The sequence below is a fragment of the Rhopalosiphum padi genome, chromosome 4 (assembly GCF_020882245.1).
Source record: "Rhopalosiphum padi isolate XX-2018 chromosome 4, ASM2088224v1, whole genome shotgun sequence".
NCBI classification, from domain to species: domain Eukaryota; kingdom Metazoa; phylum Arthropoda; class Insecta; order Hemiptera; family Aphididae; genus Rhopalosiphum; species Rhopalosiphum padi.
The window spans coordinates 10,014,391-10,035,127 of NC_083600.1; the positions used below are offsets into that span (position 1 = coordinate 10,014,391).

Below are 20,737 nucleotides of genomic sequence, written 5' to 3' on the forward strand. Positions count from 1 at the left end.
AATATACGGTGTTAGGGGCGTATTTAAGCAAGGGGGCCATCCTTGCCCATGGGGGGCGGCCCTTCCTCCCATTCACGTATTTTATACTTATTTTTATTATTTTATGAGATATTTATTTCAACTGTATGCCCCATGTACACAAATTTGAACTTTTTGTTTGTGTCCCCCCCCCCCCTAAGACATTTCTAAATACGCCTCTGTATGGTGTTATGCTAACGTCTAACAGTTTAAGTACTAAATAAATGTTATTTATAGGCATTAAGCATTTATAATGTAATCGGCGATTAACCATCGAACGGTAGCTCAAGTTAGGCGGGTAAATGCTAAATGGTAATTTATACATTATCAACATCCTAATAGTTTTTGTTCACGGCTAAAGTCCGAAATGTACGACATGATAACGTATAATATATACTATAATAATTATCAACTATATAATAAATATCAGTTTTTAAAATCTAATTGAATACACATTATTTTATTTATTTAAATAAGTAATAATAACTAATAAGTATAAAACTATTAACACGATACACGAGAAGACAAAAGCGTTACTAAAATATGTTCACGACAATAAAATAATCATTAATCATTATCAAAGAAAGAATTAATATTACAGCTATTATATACACACAGGACACAGTACACTGTTCTAAAAAAAAATTTTGCGTTGTTGTTTTTATAATATTTGAAACTGCCAATTTACGTGGTCACGTGGCATGAAAAAAAAAGATTTATTTTTACACGGGACTGTATCATGTAAGAGACTTCATGCTTTATCAGCTAAAAATAAATTTGTTACTTTGTTACAAGTGCTATTTTGAATTTAATGAATATATTATAATAATAATAAAATACACGTACGGATGTACCATACATGATCTCGTCAGAAAATCCGTAGGAGTACGGAACCAATGTAAAAATACGGCGACTTGAAATTTGCGCGTCACTTTTTGTAAACAATTTTTTCTGTGTCACTAGAATATTATAGTATTGTGTACATAAATACGTGAAGGTCAATGAACTAAACATAAAGCTTATAAATAATAATACAATAATACAATAATGATAATAATATTATAAAAACATTGAAACGTGAATTTAGTTTTGAAGTGTAAAATTTACATAGTATTTTCATATTGTAATCAATATAGTCAACACAAAAGAGCAATTTAGGGTGGAGTACTGAGATTTAAGGGTTTAACAGCTAAAATCGTTAATATTTGCACGTAATAATTAAAATATTAATTTTTTGAAATTTATAAGACATTTTTTTAGAATATTATATATAAAGCTTACAAAGTTCAGCTTAAGGCGTTTACGATGTATAATGTGTTGTGTGTAATAAACAATATTGTATATTTTATTTATATAGTAATAACTATATAGTCCACAGTACAAAGCTCGGAACTTTAAACAAACATGCAATCCATTTATATATTATGATTAAAAGAAATCAGTAATAGGTACATTCGGTATCGTGGGTATGAATATATTTAAAAACTTTGTTCAATACAAAAGCAATTAATGGTATAACATGTAGGTTTTTTTTTAATTTTATTTTTTGACATTGATATAACAATCAATTTTCAAACTAAGTAATGGCATATTTATAACTATTATTATTAAGCAATTCAATAAAACTGATTTAGATGTAGTAGCTGACGTAAAAAATAGCCCAGCGCGAATTGACGAGACTGAGAGCTATCCATTAGGCCATTAGGGCATCGGACATCAAAAGCAGCAGTAGAAAAACTAAACTAAAACATCTCTGTATAAGGAATACAATAATGGCAGGACGGAATACGGATATACCAAATTTACCTAATGTCAATGCCCATTTCATTAGAAATTTAAATTTAAAGTCTATTTATGGACTATAACGAAATTTCAAAATGTTGGGATGAGCTTATTTGCAGAAACCATTATGTTATTATCTACGAAATTAAATTTAACTACGAATGTTGTACAAGTATTATAAAAATTATTTTTATTATCATAGTTTGAAATAAAATAAAGATTTTGATCTGATCAAGTTGTAATACTAGATTACAGATTAAGCTTATAATTCTATTTAGTTTCTACCTTTTTATCCTAGGCACAATTTAAATTGTTTAGTCGGACAAATTTATGTTTAACAGATTTGTGTAGGTTTTGAAAAAAAAATCTTATCCATTTGAAAAATGTCATGCATTACATTTTAGATGCCTTAATAATAATTATTATATAATAAAAATGATTTTTATATGTTTCGTTGTTTTGTCATACGGAGAATAAAGAACCTTAGTTCCTCCCTAATTGTGATCAAATTACTTATCATAAATGTTATTGTTAATAATCGAAAAATTGTATAAATTTACCATTTAGATATTAATAGAGTAAGTAAGAACTGTTAAATTACAATAGCAGTTTTCATAGGACAAAAGCTTTTGATACTGTAAATCATCAAATATTATTGCAGATATTTAAGATATTACAAAGTTTTGGGATTAATAATAGTTACTTATTTAATAGAACTCAAATGGTTAAAATAAAAAACGTCACGGAAATGAATGGAAGATTGAATACGGTGCAGGTACCAGGTATATGGTGTGTTGGGTCCAATTTTCTTTGTTTTATACGTATTAAGTGAAATGGTCTCTGCTGCGCAGCAGTATAATATGTAGATGAAGCACTACATAATTATTTATTTTATCAGAAAAACCTTGTGAATCTACCAATGGTTGATTGGAATAATATATATATAACTAACAGTAAACAATGTTTATGACTTTTTCTATCTAAAAAACTAACATAAACTTAAATACATTAACAATACATAGCTGCACTGGCCATTGATGGAAACAACTGCAATCAAAATAGTTGTAGAAGTATACAAGTGGTGTCAAAAACACAATATATAGCCATCTAGGTATTATTAATGATAAAAATCTTAAGTGAAACTCACTTACTCACCCATCAAAAATTGAATAGGAAAGATACGTTGAATAGCTTATAAATTTTCTAATGAGGAGTTGATTATTTAGGACGTAGATACATATTTGAATTCTTTGCCATTTCAGTTTAAAAAAAAAATGTTAAAAATATAATTTATTATTGTCTGCTATTTTTAGTATTAAAATAATTTATGTTTTTCATTTTATGTCATTTTTTTTTACTTTATGTCAAAATAATTATTTAAATTACTTTATGTTTTTTTTTCATTTTTACACTAACTCAAGCTTAGCTTAAAAAACATAAATAATCATTTAATCTATATTTAAAAAAGTATATTATGTACTTATATTATGATTAAAAAAAATCCAATATTCTTTCTTCTAGATATCATCATAAGAATACCAGATCAAAATTCTCACTGTGAAACTGTTGCAGTTGCCGAGATCATCGCTAAACAACAATATGAAACTTGAATAAACATTTTAATATTTTATGAACCTATTATAATTAGTATTTAATTAAAATATATAATTTCAGAATTACCTAAGGTTAAATATGTAAAACAAATGATCTGAAACAATCGACAGTTAAATTATTCATTAAGATATTTTAAGAAGTCTAAACCTAACATCAAATTATTTTAAATTTAAATATATTAAGAGTTATATGTACCTAAAATAATAATCAATAAATAACATACTAGCTTTGCATAATATTTTGACCATAGACAGCTACGTCATTAAATAACACATTCTATGTTGATAGACTTTGGACTCCGGATTGTACAGTTAGGTATAGGTGGACAGCAATAACTGATAAGATTAATAATATCAGTATTTTATTACATAATTTTTATTCTTAAATTTTTGCATCGTTTTATAATTTAATAGTAAACTCATAAATAATAAAACCAAAATAACAAAAACAACAAAAATAATATTTTTTGTTATTATTAAATCAAAAAATAGTAATATTTTCCAGCATTTTTCACTTAAAATTGGAAAATTACATTGGCAAGTATTAAAGTGCGTTTTAATCTTGTAACATTTAACAAAAAAAAAACAATACATTGCATAAAATACATGACAAAAAAATAAACTTAACACAATACAAATTAAGACTGTTATAAAATAATAATCACATATTATAGTTTTGCTTTTGATAGAGAAATATTTTAATGTTTTATTTTATAAACACCTACATAACATTAACGACAATTGTAGTAAATAATTTTAATATTATATCTCAATCAACTGTATATAATAACCATAACTATAATAATATAATGTATAATTCTTGTTTAAAGAATATAAACTGTTTAGTTAAGTTTAAAAATAACTAAAAAAAAATTTTAAGTGGTGCTGGGTTTATCACATACTGAACACAAACATGACACAAAATTTCATATTAATGTAAATCTATATTTTAAAAATGTTTAATATTCTTATTTTTAATGAGCATCTTCAATTTTACAAGGGCTTATACCTGTAAAACACTTTTGAAATAACTACTTTTACAAAACTATTATAAAACTAACTCAAGTACCAGATTTTAAAACAAATACTAATTATTAACAACTTTTGATAATACAAATACAGTTGTAATGATATTAACTATAAAGCTGATTTATTTTATAAATTCCCAAATATTTTAAATGAAATAAATAAAATTGAAATGAACCAAAGTTAAGGTTAACTATATTAAAGTAAACATTTTTAATAAACCTTAAAAATCAATAATATTAAAATTAAAGTAGACCTATAATCTGGTACAATAAAATAACTAATTTTGATGTTTGTTTTTAAATTACAAGAAATTATAATCTTTAATATGTTGGAAGTAGCATAATATGTTTATAAATATATTATAATATATATATAATGCTATGTGATATAAACATAATTGCGAAGCCCAATTTAATGGAATTTAATTTAATAATCATAAAAAAAGGTTTTTTTTATTTGTTATTTAATAAAATGAGCAAACCCGTGTTTTTATCACATTTCTCTGAGTAGGTAACTAGATTTTTCCAACAGAATCTATTAGTAACTTAACCCTTTTGAATTAAAATTATGTACTTATTTATACAGTAAAAATTATATAAAACTAAATTAACATTTTAAAATTATTTTTATGGTTTAAGAGCAATAATACATTAAAAAAATACAATACTAAAGCAGTGATCTTTAAATGTAAAATGATCACAGATAAATATTTGTTAATTATGAATTTAAACTTAAAACCTAAATAGCATAATAAGTTAAATGTTTATACCTTATATAATAAAGCAGATTTTAAACAAAACAAACATATTCAGTGCTATTAATTTAAATCATTAAAAAGTTTGTAATTTTATATTTATCAATATTGAATTAATATTATTATATAACTTGTAGTAAGAGTTATGTTATTATTACAATGATCGATAATTAAATTATTTTAATAAATCCCAAATATTATTTTTAATTAGAAATATACTTATATTATGCCATAATCAAACTAAACATTTAACTAACTAAGAGTCATATTTTGATTTAAATTGAAAATGAATCACTTCAAAGAATAAAAAATTAATTGTTTACAGATTTGTTTCTTGATATAAAATAACATGTCAAATATCATTTTTTTTTTTTTTTTTTGTTGTTTGTTTAGTTTAAGCAAATGAAGAAATATTAAACTGTAAAATTGACATTGATATAATTTTAAAGCTGAAATTTATCACTAATATTAAAAAAGTGCCCCTTTAAAGTAAAAAAATATAATTTTGATTATTTAGTGATTCACTCACATCAGAAAATCACGGTACAAAGAATATAAAATTTGTCACACAATATTTCAATCAATTCAACTTTATAATAACTTTTTTATATTTATTATTTTCGGAGTACAAGTAAATAATATTAACTTATTTAAAAAACTAAAAATAACAGGGTACTTCTGTAATACATGTTCAAACTAAATATTGAATTTATCGCTTAGTTAAATATAGCCATTTAATATTTTAGAAACTATCAGTTTTTTTTTATACTGAATTTAGATATGATATTTTAATATTAATCAAAATTGTATTAATTAAAAAATATATTATATATATGTAATACCCCATTAAGTGTTGTCAGACATAACCTTGATGTCACATTCTTATATTTTCCAAAAAACAGTAATTTAATAAAAATAACAAATCATATACAGAAATTTTTAATGCTTTCATAGTTGTTTTTCTCTAATTTTAAATAGCAATATTGATCTAAAATTATTGAGCTTTCAAATTTAAAAATATAACCATAATTCATATAAAATATCTAAAAATGTTATTATTTAATACCATGAATGTACATTAAATTGAGTTTTTTTTTTATATATTGTTTATATGATTAAATAATTTTTTTTTTTTAAATTGTTTTTGTAGAAATGTATATAAATATTTTATCAACAATAAAATTACTTTAATAGTATGTCAACTTACAATGTATTGAACAATACTGTAATGAAATGGTTCTACTCAATCAAATGTACACACACATAATCATGCAGTTAAACAATATGCCTTTTCTTAACAATATTAAACACATAATAATTAATAAGTAATAATAACCGAACATAGTTAAACGGTAGTAAAAATATATGCTCAAAAGAGGCAAAAAATATAATAAAAATAATAATAACAAATCAAAATTATTTCGACAAAACACATAACAGTTACAATTTATAAGGATAAATCAAGTCATTAAGAATTAAAGTATCAGTAATGATACTGTTAATATTGAAAAAAATAACATACTTTCTGGGAAGTAGTAGGATTTTATAATTGACTGAAAATTTATAATCATTAATCAATAGTATTAAAAATAAAAACAACAGATACAATAATAACATTAATGACTCCTTTGGTGGTCAACTTAATCATAATAAGAGTTTATTGGCAATTATCTTTAATAATATCTTAACTTAATAACTTACATAAAGACTAGTTTAATGGTACTTGATTTTTGGCAACTATAGCTCATCCAAGCCACCCCGCCGTGCACCTAATTTGGTTTTCTCCAGAACTTTGTTTACAAATTCTGTAGTTTGTCCGGCAACTTTTAATCCTAAATAATAAAATAAGAATAATATTATAAAACATTATTAGTTAAGTATACTAATTAGAAGTGTTTCAGTATTAAGTATAGATAGTGGCATAATTATGGGGATGATACAAATAATAAATCACTCACCACTAGAACATTTTATTTTTTATTGAGATAACTTATTTTTCTTTTATAATATTTATCATTTTAGAACAAAAATTAATTATGACATTTCCTATAAATTTTAAAATGGGCATTTTCCATTATAGCAAAAAATAATAAATATTACAAAAAAAATATAAATGTTAGTTTTACTCAAAGGTAAGATTTATTAGGGTAGACTACACTTTATAAACATATTAAGGAATGTAGAAATTAAATATTATAAAAATAGAAATTCAAATTCAAAATGTAAAAACTGATGTCATTAAAATAAAATTTAGGCCATAAAACAGTCATAGCTAATTCACTGAGTAGAATAGTATGTATTAATTAGAATAGTAAACTTTGACTTCTATGAGAACAAATTTTATTTTATTATATATATCTAGGGTAATGTTAATGACATCATTTTATTTAGGAAAATTTAAAACTACTTAAGTTGAGTCCAACAAAGCTAAACAATTATTATCTAGGTATGTAAAAACTTATTGAATCATTAACTATAAGTAACCAAAAATTATTCAGTCTTGGGCATTCCAATCAAAACACCAGCCCAAAAACTTTTTGTCAGAACTAATCATATGCTATGGAGCGCTTTAGTAAGAGACTAGCCAAAGTGTTCACACACCATTCACCGTATGATTGGGGAATTGGATAGGAGTATTTTACGTTAAGCGAATTACGTTTCCTTACTATCCACAAAATCCTAATATAAAATAAAAAATTACTTACTAGTAGCATTTTTAGCAATTTTCTCACTGGCATTTGTCAATTCTTGACTTTCTTTAGGAAATGAATCACTTGTTGTTCTAGAGACTAACATCTGTTTCACTTGAGCTATAGCATTAATCAAACGCTCTAAAAAAAATGAATTAAGTTATAAACATAAATATAATAAACTTCTCATATGTGTTTATTATATTGATTTGATAAAAAAAAAAATAATAAATTACTGTGTTCGGTTTCTAATCCAAAAAGTTTTATTTTGTTCGCTTCATGTTGAGCTTTTTTCTTTAACCGGCATGCTCTGTAAACACAATTATTATTTTATATTAATCAAACAAGTTATAAGCATTAAGCAATCAAATAAGATTAAAAAATTTAACATAAAAAGTACCTAAGTAAAATGTCAACAATTTAAAATATTAAATTGGTGAAATAAACAAATGTGTTTAAAAAAATTCTACGTAATTATAATTTATTAATACAAAATATGAGTATTAAGACTATTATATAAAGACTAGAATATCATAATATTATCATATCTACTCAAGTTTAGTGATATAATACAAAATAATGATGTCATCCAAAGACAGAGCCACTGTAGATTATTAATTTAATTGTTTGGTTTTAAGAATTAAGATAACATACATTGTATCCACAGAGTTAATATTTTAAAATAAGAAAGATTTTTATAACACACAATCATTAAAATTTAAGACAATCACATACAGTTACAATCTTGATTGAGTATGTTAAAAATTAGTATGAATAAGCTTTCTTTTTAATAAAATAAAATAATTAGCTATTTAATATTATTTAAAATTGGAAAAATGTCATGTTTTATTAATAAAACCCAAAAATCTAAAATCACCTAGGGTTTTTGTAATATTATTTTAGGATGGGTTTAAATGAGTTTTGTTTTTAAAAACAAACTATTTATACTCAAAGTAAAACCCATAAAAAAGTTATTCATTTATTAATTATTAAACTTAAATTTTAATATATTCATTACAAAATAATAGAATATATAAATACCTACAGTGACTTTATTTAATATTTTATAACGCATAAACTTTAGAGACTTTTAATAAATATTATAATACAACTAAAACTTATTTCCTAAAAGTTTAATCCTTTATCCTAAATAAGTTCATCAGATAATGTTTTATATGTTTAGTATAAAGGTGAATAATAGTTTATAATCAACCCTGTCTAAAAACTTATTTTAAACATAAAATGTACCTGGATGCTAATTTGTTCTTTTCTTTACGTGTATTTGGTCTAACATTAAATGGCAACTCACTGACTGGTGTCATTTCAGTTATACTTCTATTCAGTTTATCCAATTCTCTACCAATTGACTGTAATTTTTTAGGATTTGGTGTTAAATCATTACCATCTCCTTTTCTTGCTTTACCACTAGAACAATTTAATTATTCCTTATATTTTATTTAATTCATAAACAAATAATTTCAATTTACCTATGCTTAATTCCTTGTATTGAGCAATTCGGACTAAATACTGGATCAGTAACCTCATTTAAGCAATGTGGATCTTCTAGCTTACATTTTAAAACTAATCGTTGACCTTTAGGACCCTTAGACTGAACATTGTACTGCCAAAAAAATCTATCTTTATGTGAAGATGATTTAGCAGATGTGCCACCACAATCGCTATCCCCGCCTGAATCTATAAATTTAAAAATAATAATGGTAGAATGTTATACTTTTAAGTATCATTATTTATTAAAATCTAACCATTGTCAGATGAATAATCTTCTTCTTGTTCTGTGTCATCATCGGAATCATCAATGGCTTCATCTAAAGAAAAATCGTAAGCTTCTGGACTTAACACACCTCCTTAAATAAATTAAAATTAATATTTTTATAATTGTTTCAGTAAAGTGTATTTTAAACCAACCAGTTGAAAGCGAGGAAGTAGATCCCGCTTCTACTAATGATCCAGTGGATAATAAATGCTGTCGAGGTTCTCTACGCTGCCATATTTGTTCAAGTCCAAGATGAGTAGGTGCTGAAGATGAAAGATTTCCTCTTGATCTGCTAGCCAACATAAATCCTGATCCTGGAACACTAGTTCCAAATATAGGAGGAGATAAACACTTCTGTGATTTTGTTTCTTTCTTCAAGAGTTCTTGTAAAGTTATTGAATTTGTAGGACCAGGAGAAAGTGATGAACGTGAACTGCAACTATTCGGTGAAAGTTGAAAGCCAGACTTTGAAGAACTTGGTCGGTTAACAGGGCTAGTATTAACAACATGATCTATCAAGTATGAACTCATTAATGGAACAGAATCAGGTATTTCAGATTTTACTGAATCAGATGGTAATAATAGATCATCAAAATTGAGGTCTTCCAATAAAGATTCACCGCCATTGGCATTTAATTCTGCTAATGTTGGTCCGTGAAGCAAATCGGATTGATCTACCTGCATCAGTAAAATTACCATTAATATGCATTTAAAAATATTCTAACATAATTTATAAAATGAATATATCTTTAAATAAGAGCTCAGATCAACTAAAAATTCAATTTTAAACTTAACACTAAGCAAGACTTAAAAGAAGTTAATTGTCGAATAATACTTATAGAAGTCTGATTGAGTATTAATAGTAATAAAAACAAAACTGTTAAATATTAAATTAAGTTTAAAAACAATCTATGGATACTTGATAGTTTACAAGTACATAATTTTTAAAGATAAATGACCAGATATAATATCTTAGTTCTATCCAAAGGACGATCCCCATTACTGCACAAATGATCAAAAAAACATTCAACAAAACCGCACATAGATTTCGATATACCTATTAAAACATGGTGGTGCAAATACAGTGGCGTAGCTAAGAGAGAGGGTGGCATGGGTGTGGAATTTTTTATTAGCAATGTTTTAATCGTGGTTAAAGATTATATAGGTAATAAATACAAACGTTTAATTTTTAAATACCCTCTCCCCCTTAGATTTAACTCCAGCTACGCAACTGTCCAAATATGTTAACTAATTTTAAATTTTATTGAAATTTCATTATAATTAGTTCCAATATCACTATCGAATATTTACGTAAAACATATTTAATAAAATTACAAATTTAACACTATTTAATTAATATTTAATAATAATTTTTTTTTAATATGAACCATTAGTTATAATTTGTAAGAACATTTAATACAAATAATTGATTATAATTTGAAAAAATTAATCAGTTTAATTAATATATTAAGTAAATTAAATAAACATAAGCTACGAGATTTAATGAATTTGTGCAATAATGGAAAGTGTTTTATATGAAATACTCAGATACCAAAAAAAAAAAATATATAAAAAGTATTGCCAAATATTATAGAAATATGAATCATTGTGTATGATTTTTAGATTATCGGTTAATGTCATCAATCTTAAATTGAATTAGTCAATTAAAAATATAAATAAACTAAACAAGCATCATTAATGATGGAAAATGTTTATTGATATTTTAAATATTTTTACTAATTTAATTTAAAATTGATTATATACTTTTTTCTAATATTTTAATATTTACCTAGTGTTTTAATAAATATAGTTGGGCAGAGGCTGATGTAAGTAATAACACATTTTACTAAAAATCCCAGTTAGCCATGTGATATTTTGCACATACCACAATTTAACTTCAATGCAAGGCATCAGATAAGAAGTCCTACTGTGTCATACTTGGACTTCATTAATAATGTATGTATATTTAAATTGCATACCATATTTTTGATTACAAATGTGGTCTACTATAAGTAAGTTAATTATAAAAAAATCAACTTGGAGTGGTATAACCAAATTCATAAGTACACATGAGTACATTTTATCCTTCTTTATGTAACTTTTTTCCTCTGTAAAACATATAGCTGAATAATAGAATGAATCAGTATATAATTTGTATTTTAATAATTGAAATGAATATAATCATTCAAAAAATATAAATAATATACAATATGATAGGCAATAAGTGATCAATAGACATAGAAATATAGAATATCATTAAAATATAATAATTGTTGGTTAATGTGCTATCTAAATAATTAACATGAATTTATCCAAACAATTAGTAATAATTAAGGCTCAAATTTCAATTTATTAACATTTTATTTATTATAACTATTATAACCTGCCACAATGCTTTATTATACAATAAAAAGTTTCAGAAGGAAACTTTTTTTTACTAATTTATACTTATAATTTTTACTTATTTCTCAGAATATGAAAAAAAAACAAAAATAATTTTTGTATTACAAAACATTATACACAGTAGTAATCTGATTTAAAAATAACATGAACCTCGAATATCTAGATCTTCACATGATTACTGGTTGATTACAACCGGATTTCAAATTTAATGATTCAACATGGGTAAACTTATTTTAAAAAAATAATAATAATAAGTTTATTAAAATAGATACTTGTGTTTAGGTATGAATACTATGAACGCATGTATTGATTTTTAGAACATTAAAATTCGAGCTGTAATTATAACTAATTAAATGGTATATATATATATCTATACTTAAAAATAATTATCTTATAAATTCATTAAAATATTAAGTTGGGTTATTTTATCTCAAGATAAATCATTAAAATAGGTATATTTTGTGTTCATTTTTAATTATATAACTAGTTATTATTATTGTCAATTGAATAATTAATTGAAAAAAATATGAGAGATATAGTCCTTAAAAACTCACAAATATTGACTGTAGTATAAATAGTAGTTATTAAATATTTTTAATTGTTAAGTAACCCAATTTTAAATACTTCAAAAGTATGAATTACATAACACTTATTTAAAGACTTTACATACATGTTAAAATAAAAATGCTTTAACAATTGTTAAATTTTTAAATGTCCTCTCAAATTAAAGAATGAAAAATACTGATGTAAAAAAAAAAACAAATATCAACTACCTGTCTAACCAAATTTACCAATGTAATGAAACAGTTTAAAAGTTGTATGAAAGGCTTGCTCATAATAATTTTAGGAAGAAAAAGAAATCAGTTCTATTAAAAAACATTTTGGATGCACGTACAAGTAAAACGGATTTTTTTCTTTAATTGAAACAAAGTTTGATATTGACAATATGTATTTACACCTTACACAATAAGGGAATTAGATTTTTAAATTTGTTTAAATGATGGGAAGGGAGTCGCCCAAAAAAAAGGATAGATGAACCAATAATTTTAATTTAAAAGAAGATAGTTATGTCAAGATAAAATTAAAAATTAACAATAAAGAAGTACAAATAAAATAAATAATAATTGTCTTACCTGAAAAATGTCTTCATCCATTTTTATGAAAGACATTTCATCAGATCTTCCTATCCATCCAGTATCATTAGTGAAAAAATTTTGATCAGCATTATTGACTACCATAGGATCTTGAATAAGATCATTTGTAGTATCAAACAATTCAAATCCATAATCTTGTAATGAATTAAGATCTCCATTCTTCCTTATTGGTATAGGTACCCCTAATGATGAACTTTCTGTAGGATAATCAGCTTTTAATACACGTTTAGTTTCCATTGTGCCGAAAAAGTTTGTATACTCTTTGTTATTCATTTTATCTTCTTATGTAATATATACAAGTGATTTATTTTCAAAAATTAAAAAAACCACTTTTCACTTATTTAAGCATTAAAGAAATTAAGTAATAGAATTCTTATTTTTCTCTTGATTTTTATTTGTCTGAAAAAAAGAAAAAGAAAATATTATATTAAAACTAGTATCAAGAAAATCACAATTCTAAATTACAACAAAAAGTGTATTACATAAACATTTTAAAGTTTAAATAGTCTTCTCAATATGCTTAAATACCATAATCATGATTAAAACTAGTTTTTTTTTTCTTAACTCGACATTCTTATTCTAATCCTTATTTATAGAATGGGTTTATTACATTTTGAAACAACAAGTTTAGTTAAGACTTTATAAAATTAAATAAATCTGTTATATATATTATAACAAACAAGACATCAAAGGTACTGGTTTGTTATAGCCCAGCCACTCAGGTTTGTTATCTCCTCGCAATCCATAACAATAATAATAAATATAAAATAATGAGTTTATTTATTGATTTATAAAAATCTAATTATTCTAATAATAAATTACAAAATCCCTTCGTTGACATCATCATCTTGACCCCTTTTAAAACATTTAGTGGCCATTTTCACATGTATTTGTCATTTTAATAATATATTTAAACTAGAGAAATTGAATTTATATCGGGCACTTGTGTTAACAAATCCTTAAAATTCATTTTAATGATAATATATGAAACACGAACAAATATGTACTGTGTATATCGGTATGAATGTAATTGTAGGGCAGTAAATTAGTGGAAAAGTATTATAATATTAATGTGGAACTAAAATAAAATTTCCAAATTTTATAGAATTAGCCGAAATTTGAAAAATCATCGCGTAACCCCTTTAAGTTGTTTAAATTGAACAGTGAATAAACAATTTATTTATATAAGTAAATACATTAGAACACTTATAATTAAGCAATCAGATGTTTTATTTGTTCATTAATTTAAAAATATTATTATAAAAACTTAACAAACCACAATAATATAATGCAACAGGTACTTCACAGTCTGCAGGTTAGTATAATATTTTTAAAAATTATTGTAGGACCTACCTAATATTAATTATTAAAAAATGAATCATGAATACCTATTTTCATTTAAGACAGATACAAAGTGATAAAATATTTAAGTGTGTATGTAATAAACATAACATTTTCAATTTCTAAAAATATTTTGATTAGGTGTCATAAATTAAAGAAAAATGGCACAGTTCGTATTGATTTAAGTGACATGTAATTAGATAAGTATATATTATTTATATAATACATACTAATAATGTTAAAAAAATAAATCATAAAATTATGATTAAATGGGTACCTAATTATTATTATTATTAGATATTTCAATAAATACCAGCATGCATCATAATAAGGTTATAGTTCGCGTATACAACTGTTGTCTACTAGTCTGTTGGTATTCACACATAGCGCATACCTCGCGGCGTAAAAATAAATAAATAATAATGTATTACTATAGTATAAAACACATTGTCGTTAACAATTGAACAGCTGTTTATAATTTATTCACCGCTGTCCACAACAGTGCATTAGAACGTGAAATAACGTAGTACAACATACCCTATACACAATGATTGGCAAGACAGAAAAAAGGATTAATATCAAAAAAATGTACACTTTGTGTAACGTTCGGGCGAAAAACGTTGCGCGTAAAAGTACTGTCCGTCGTGTTGGGGGTTATTATTACTACGTCAACGCTATAGGTATGTGGTCGGGGTAAATATGGGGTGGTGTACGTACCGAATAATATCGCGGAGTCTGCACCTACCTTGTAGGGTTCGGTTGGTCCTGCGTTCGCAAAAAAAATTAGCATAACGAGCACCGCGCAACAAGTCGAGCAGGCGAAAATTATCGCCAATCATAGCGGACCGTTTCGCGCACACGGGTCCCGTCGACGTCCACGACCACACACCGCTACCACCCCGCGGATCGACGCTCGCAATAACCCACAGGTCGCGCGCGATTAATAAATTTTCGACAGCAGAGTCCGCGCCGAAAGAGTCGAAAGGCCATCCGATTTAAAGTTTAAATCAAACAAGGCGCTCGCACACACACACACACACACACATATACAGACACACACACACATACAGACACGCGCGGAGTGCGCGCGCACTCACAGCAGCTCGGCAAACATGCACACACGTAAATACCAATACGGACACGGTGATAAACAAAAGTAGTTTACACAATTATTATTATTATAATTTATAAACATATTATATGTATGTATATATATATATTTAAGCGCACATAATAAACGCAAGCACGCGCGCGCGTGTACGTGTATTTACATGTTTTACATTAGCATTTAGGCCACGCCACGGGCTCTCGGACATGACGCGTGCGTGTGCGTGCGCGAGTCGGGGCTATTGGGGGGTTATCAAGGACACGCGATTATGATAAGAGGCCACGAGGATGGATAATGATTATTGCACTACTACAACACTATATGTACAGCACGGTGTACGACGATATTATATATTCTTTGTTTATATTTACCTTTTGTCGACGGGCAACGGACGACCGCGTCCAGCAGCAGCGGAACCGCAACGGCGGCAGTGGCGACGACGGCGCACGGCGCTCTAAGCGGTAGTGGGTACTCCTTTAGCGACGGCAATGACGATTCGACGCGATGACGACGACAGGCGGACGACAAAGAAACGCGCGCGGCCATGACTTTCGACGGCGCGACGTTGGCGGCGAGCAGGTGGGCCCCCCCGCGGAATTTATATCCGAATTCGATATAGCACGGTTTACCCGGGGGTCGCGTTTACGGACGAAACAACAAGAAAAACACCGAAAACGGTACACGCCGCGTGTCGACGACGAGCGCGATACACAACTCTCGATTAATAATAATAATATTTATAATTGTTCGCGGCGATGCACACTTGTTGGGCACGGAGTGTCGGATCGATGAAAACCGTACGCGGCGACGGTCACTGTATTACTGTATTAATAGTAGTGTATTACTCAATTAGTAACTACTATAATATTGTATTGACGGTTAACGGGGGAAAACAAAACAAAAATATTACGCGATTGACGACGATATTATTTTTATTGTTATTATTATTATTATTATTGTTATTACAACGGTCTTCCTGCGCGCGGGCAGAAGATTACGACGATAATAAATGTTCGTGGCGTGCGCGAGAAACCCGTTGGCCCGTGTTTACATGCATCTACAGTGCACAGTAACTAGCGCCGCATTGGCCGTGAGACGAAAGCAAAAATAATAATATTGATGATGTTAGGCCACCATAGTTTAATGTATAATTATAGTGCTTATGTGTACCGTGTGGGGGGGGGAGAAACGGTTTGAAAAAAATAATAATAAACAAACATCTTGTTGGTATTTTTCGGACAAATGAAATCAAAGGTCACATGACGAAAACTCGATCGATGGTGCCTCACTTGTTTACATATAACGCCCAGCCAATGGCGAGCTTTGTCTCGGTCCTCCCCTCCACAACTATTGGTGCGGAATGTTTTCGATTTCCGAACCGATCGACGGACAAACCACATGGACTCATGGCATGCCTTAAAATATTGTAATTTCTACGACTTTGTCTGACAAGTGGGTCGCGGACTTGCGGGGGATTACGGGTTTTTTTTCTAATCATTTGCACGTCCCGGACGTCGCGAGTTTTTTTCGCGCAAACTACGATTTATTTTCTTATTTTTGCTATAATAACTATCGTTGCCAACCGTACCATAATATTTTAACCATTTAGTTTGTGATATGTGTTTTGTACAGTAGATTTGCAGTATGATATTGCAACAAGAAAAATATACGATCTGATATTAAATTTTTTATTTTACAGATAAAGCTTTTATGATAAAGTAAGCAGACCGTAGCTGAGTATAGGTAATTTATATCCACAAATGTATATAATTATCGTAGAAATAATACATTACTTCGCAACCCCCATACCAAAGAATTCCCACTTAACAGTGCCAAACTGCCAAAATATGGTCAGATAGAGAACGCCAATACCTGTGCCCTGTGCATATTACGTATCTTTTGATTTTTTCTAACAAAACCATGTCGTCCTTACTTGGATGACTTTATCATTATATTATGTCTACGATATTTATTTATATATAATATGCTTATACAGTTATACCGTGGAAATCCAGGCGCGGGTCTAGAAATCTTAAATGGGGAACACATTTAAAAAAAAAACACAATTGTAATAATAATTATAATATAATATGATAGATTAATATATAATTTTATTTTGTCATGGATAAGATTTGATACTATATTAATAATTTTGCTTATATTTTAAATTTTTGGATTTTTCGATGTGTGAACTATTTATACATGAATCAATAAAAAAAGGGACTAATGTCTTTACACCCCCCCCCCCATTGGGGATCCGCACCACCAGATCATTATCTATGATAGAATCTTATAGATTTTGTACGTCGTTAGATAAAATGGAAACAGAGCCTTATCACCCACCGCTTATGGTTTAAGAGATTCTTGTATAAGCGTGGGTGGGGGAGATATCATGACGTATAACATAATATAACTAAAATTTATAATTAGCTTATCTGTTGTTTTATTATACCATTCATACCAGTTTCGTGGTATATTTTTTATGGTATCAAAGGAATGAATATAACATTAAAGATAATAAAAAATTGTATTAATTTTTTATATCTGTAATTATCACATTATTTAGCAATGATTATGACAACAATTCTTATCACTCGTAAATTTAGTGATAAGCATTTAAGAATATGGGACCTATTATTTTCAATATTTTCATTGTTTCATTCTTAAACCTAGCTTAGATTAAGCTATTCTTAAATGCTTATCGCTAAATTGCTTAGTCTATAGTTTTTCTCACAATTAAAGTTGTCTTTATTCATGGTTTTACTTTTTACTACATAACCGTTAACCCTAAATAGCTCCATATTCCATATTGTTAACCCCTTAAACAAACGATAAAAACTGTCCAATTATCTCTCAAAAAAGCCCACGACCTCAAACGTAGTTGACAATAGATTAAGCTTATATTTTACAATTGTCCTATTCATTCTTATATTATTGATGTTTAGCTCACCATATTGAGTGTACTGTACGTGGATATAAATATTAAACTAGATTGCTCTTAATTACGGCTATAGATAAACTGGCTGCGTAATGAGCACGATTGTAGAAATGTATCTTAAATCGTGTTAAATAGTGTAGTACACGTCAGCCTATATTATCCTATACCTACCTCACAATGTTTGGTAGTGACCGTATGACTTGTATAGTTGTATGATACACGGACTAATAAGATATAATACTACATATTATCCATTATCCGTATATCTCCCGATCATTGAATGAAAGTTTAAAAAAAAAATAAGTTTCTTACCTAAAATTTGAAAAATTGTAGTTGCCACCACTGGTATAACTGGTAAGCGTCCCTCATAAATGTAGTGTAGAATTGCATAGTGTATACAATACACATTGTTAATATTAAAGTATTAAAGTTTCAGACTTTCAGTCATATTCGTGAATTATAAGTAACCTAGATGGCGCCAATACATATTTTTTTTTATAAATCGCAATAAGAAACTAAGAACCGTGGTTGTAAATAATATATGATCATTCAATTGACTATTGAGATTAGAGTATGATCACAAAAAAGATAAATTTATCTTACCTAGTTACCTATCAGACTTTTCTTTGGTATTCGTCTCAAAAACAATTATTCAACTATTTCAACTATCTTATTAAAGCAGGTGTCCCAAAAGGAAGTCACTCAAAAATAGAAATAAATCAAACCAAGTCCACTTATATCACTTTTACATTGCTTAATTTTATCAATCCATCTATATCATATTCAATAGCAAACGAACTCAAATATTTACTGAAGTAGTGAAGTACCTAAGGCTAACATTTGATAAACGTCTTCCGTGAAGCTCGCATAGTCGCATCTAAAACAAAAAGAAAAGATAAACATTTTAGACTGAACCTCCTAACTCCTAAGATTCTACTATCCTGAATGAATAAGCTTTACAATTTACGTGTTGATAAACCGTCTGGTTTGACTCTATGGCATATTCAACTATGGGGAGATGCAAATCCGTCCAAGACTTAAGACCCTCCAAGCATTTCAGTCAATAAGCATACGCCACCTAATTAGGCCCACCTCTTCATAATATGTTATATGTAACTAACAAAAACCTTCATAAAGTCTTGAAATTACCAATACTGTTAACGATCTAGTTAAATTCTATTAGTCCAAAATGTTTTTAAAATTAAATTTTTTCTTCCTTAGATAAAAAATTATCAATTGCTACACATTACGAGAAAGTTAAAATGCAATCAGTCAGGGATCTATTAAACGTATAAAATCTATAATATTCTTGTCAAAAGATACTGCTAGAGCTAGAAGCCTTTTTGTACTTAATATTAAGATTAAAACGCCATTTGTGAAATTTAGACGTACTCAATTACCCATTATTATACCAATATACAATATTGTTTTATAATTATTGTTGTATATACAAATATAATTAGAGGTAGGTAATTAAAAAAAAAATAACTAGTATTTGTAATAGCCACTTATTCAATTTTATATTTGTTAAACATTTAATCTCAAGTAATATTATTAGATATTAATATCATAGATAATACATACATGTATTATCTATGATTAATATGTATGGCTATCTAGGGATTGAGAGGGGCAACACATAGTTTGTGATTAGTGTCTATTGGATAATTTTATATTGCCCTCCAAGACAAAAACGTAAATACGTTTCTGGTAACCACGCATTCAAAAGTTAGATTCATTCTGTGGGTATATTGCCATCGGGGTTTATTCATAGAAATGTGTTTTCTCCATTTTACGAATATAAAATATAGCAAATTTGAATTCAGCGGATTCAAATTTATGCTGTTAGCTTTAATCATAGAGTCAATAGTTATCAAATTTAAAAGTAATAATATTGTCTATAGGGACCTAGGGACTAGGGCATCTCATAGACTTTTATTGACAAATAGTTTTTAATTTTAATATTTTTAAAGTGAGTTATGAGCATTTTAAAATTAATATTTTACATAACTATAACTCTCAAATTAAATGTAAAAAAAACCTACGAGATGCCCTAAATAATGTTATTGCCTTTAAGTTTGATAATAGGTCAAGTCAAACGGCTCTAATATTAATGTCAACAGCATAAAACTG

General features: G+C 27.2%; 1 protein-coding gene across 1 annotated transcript; it reads right to left on the bottom strand.

The window, feature by feature from the left end:
• Window positions 1-3,758: 3,758 nt before the first annotated feature.
• LOC132928828 (protein CREBRF homolog) lies at window positions 3,759-16,888 on the bottom strand. The gene is given in 10 exon segments (XM_060993734.1): window positions 3,759-6,975; window positions 6,978-7,028; window positions 7,902-8,027; window positions 8,123-8,196; window positions 9,135-9,311; window positions 9,374-9,581; window positions 9,650-9,751; window positions 9,813-10,338; window positions 13,197-13,616; window positions 16,038-16,888. Coding segments are annotated over 9 exon segments (1,593 nt in total). The 5' UTR covers window positions 13,491-13,616; window positions 16,038-16,888; the 3' UTR covers window positions 3,759-6,940.
• Between the last annotated feature and the right edge of the window lie 3,849 nt (window positions 16,889-20,737).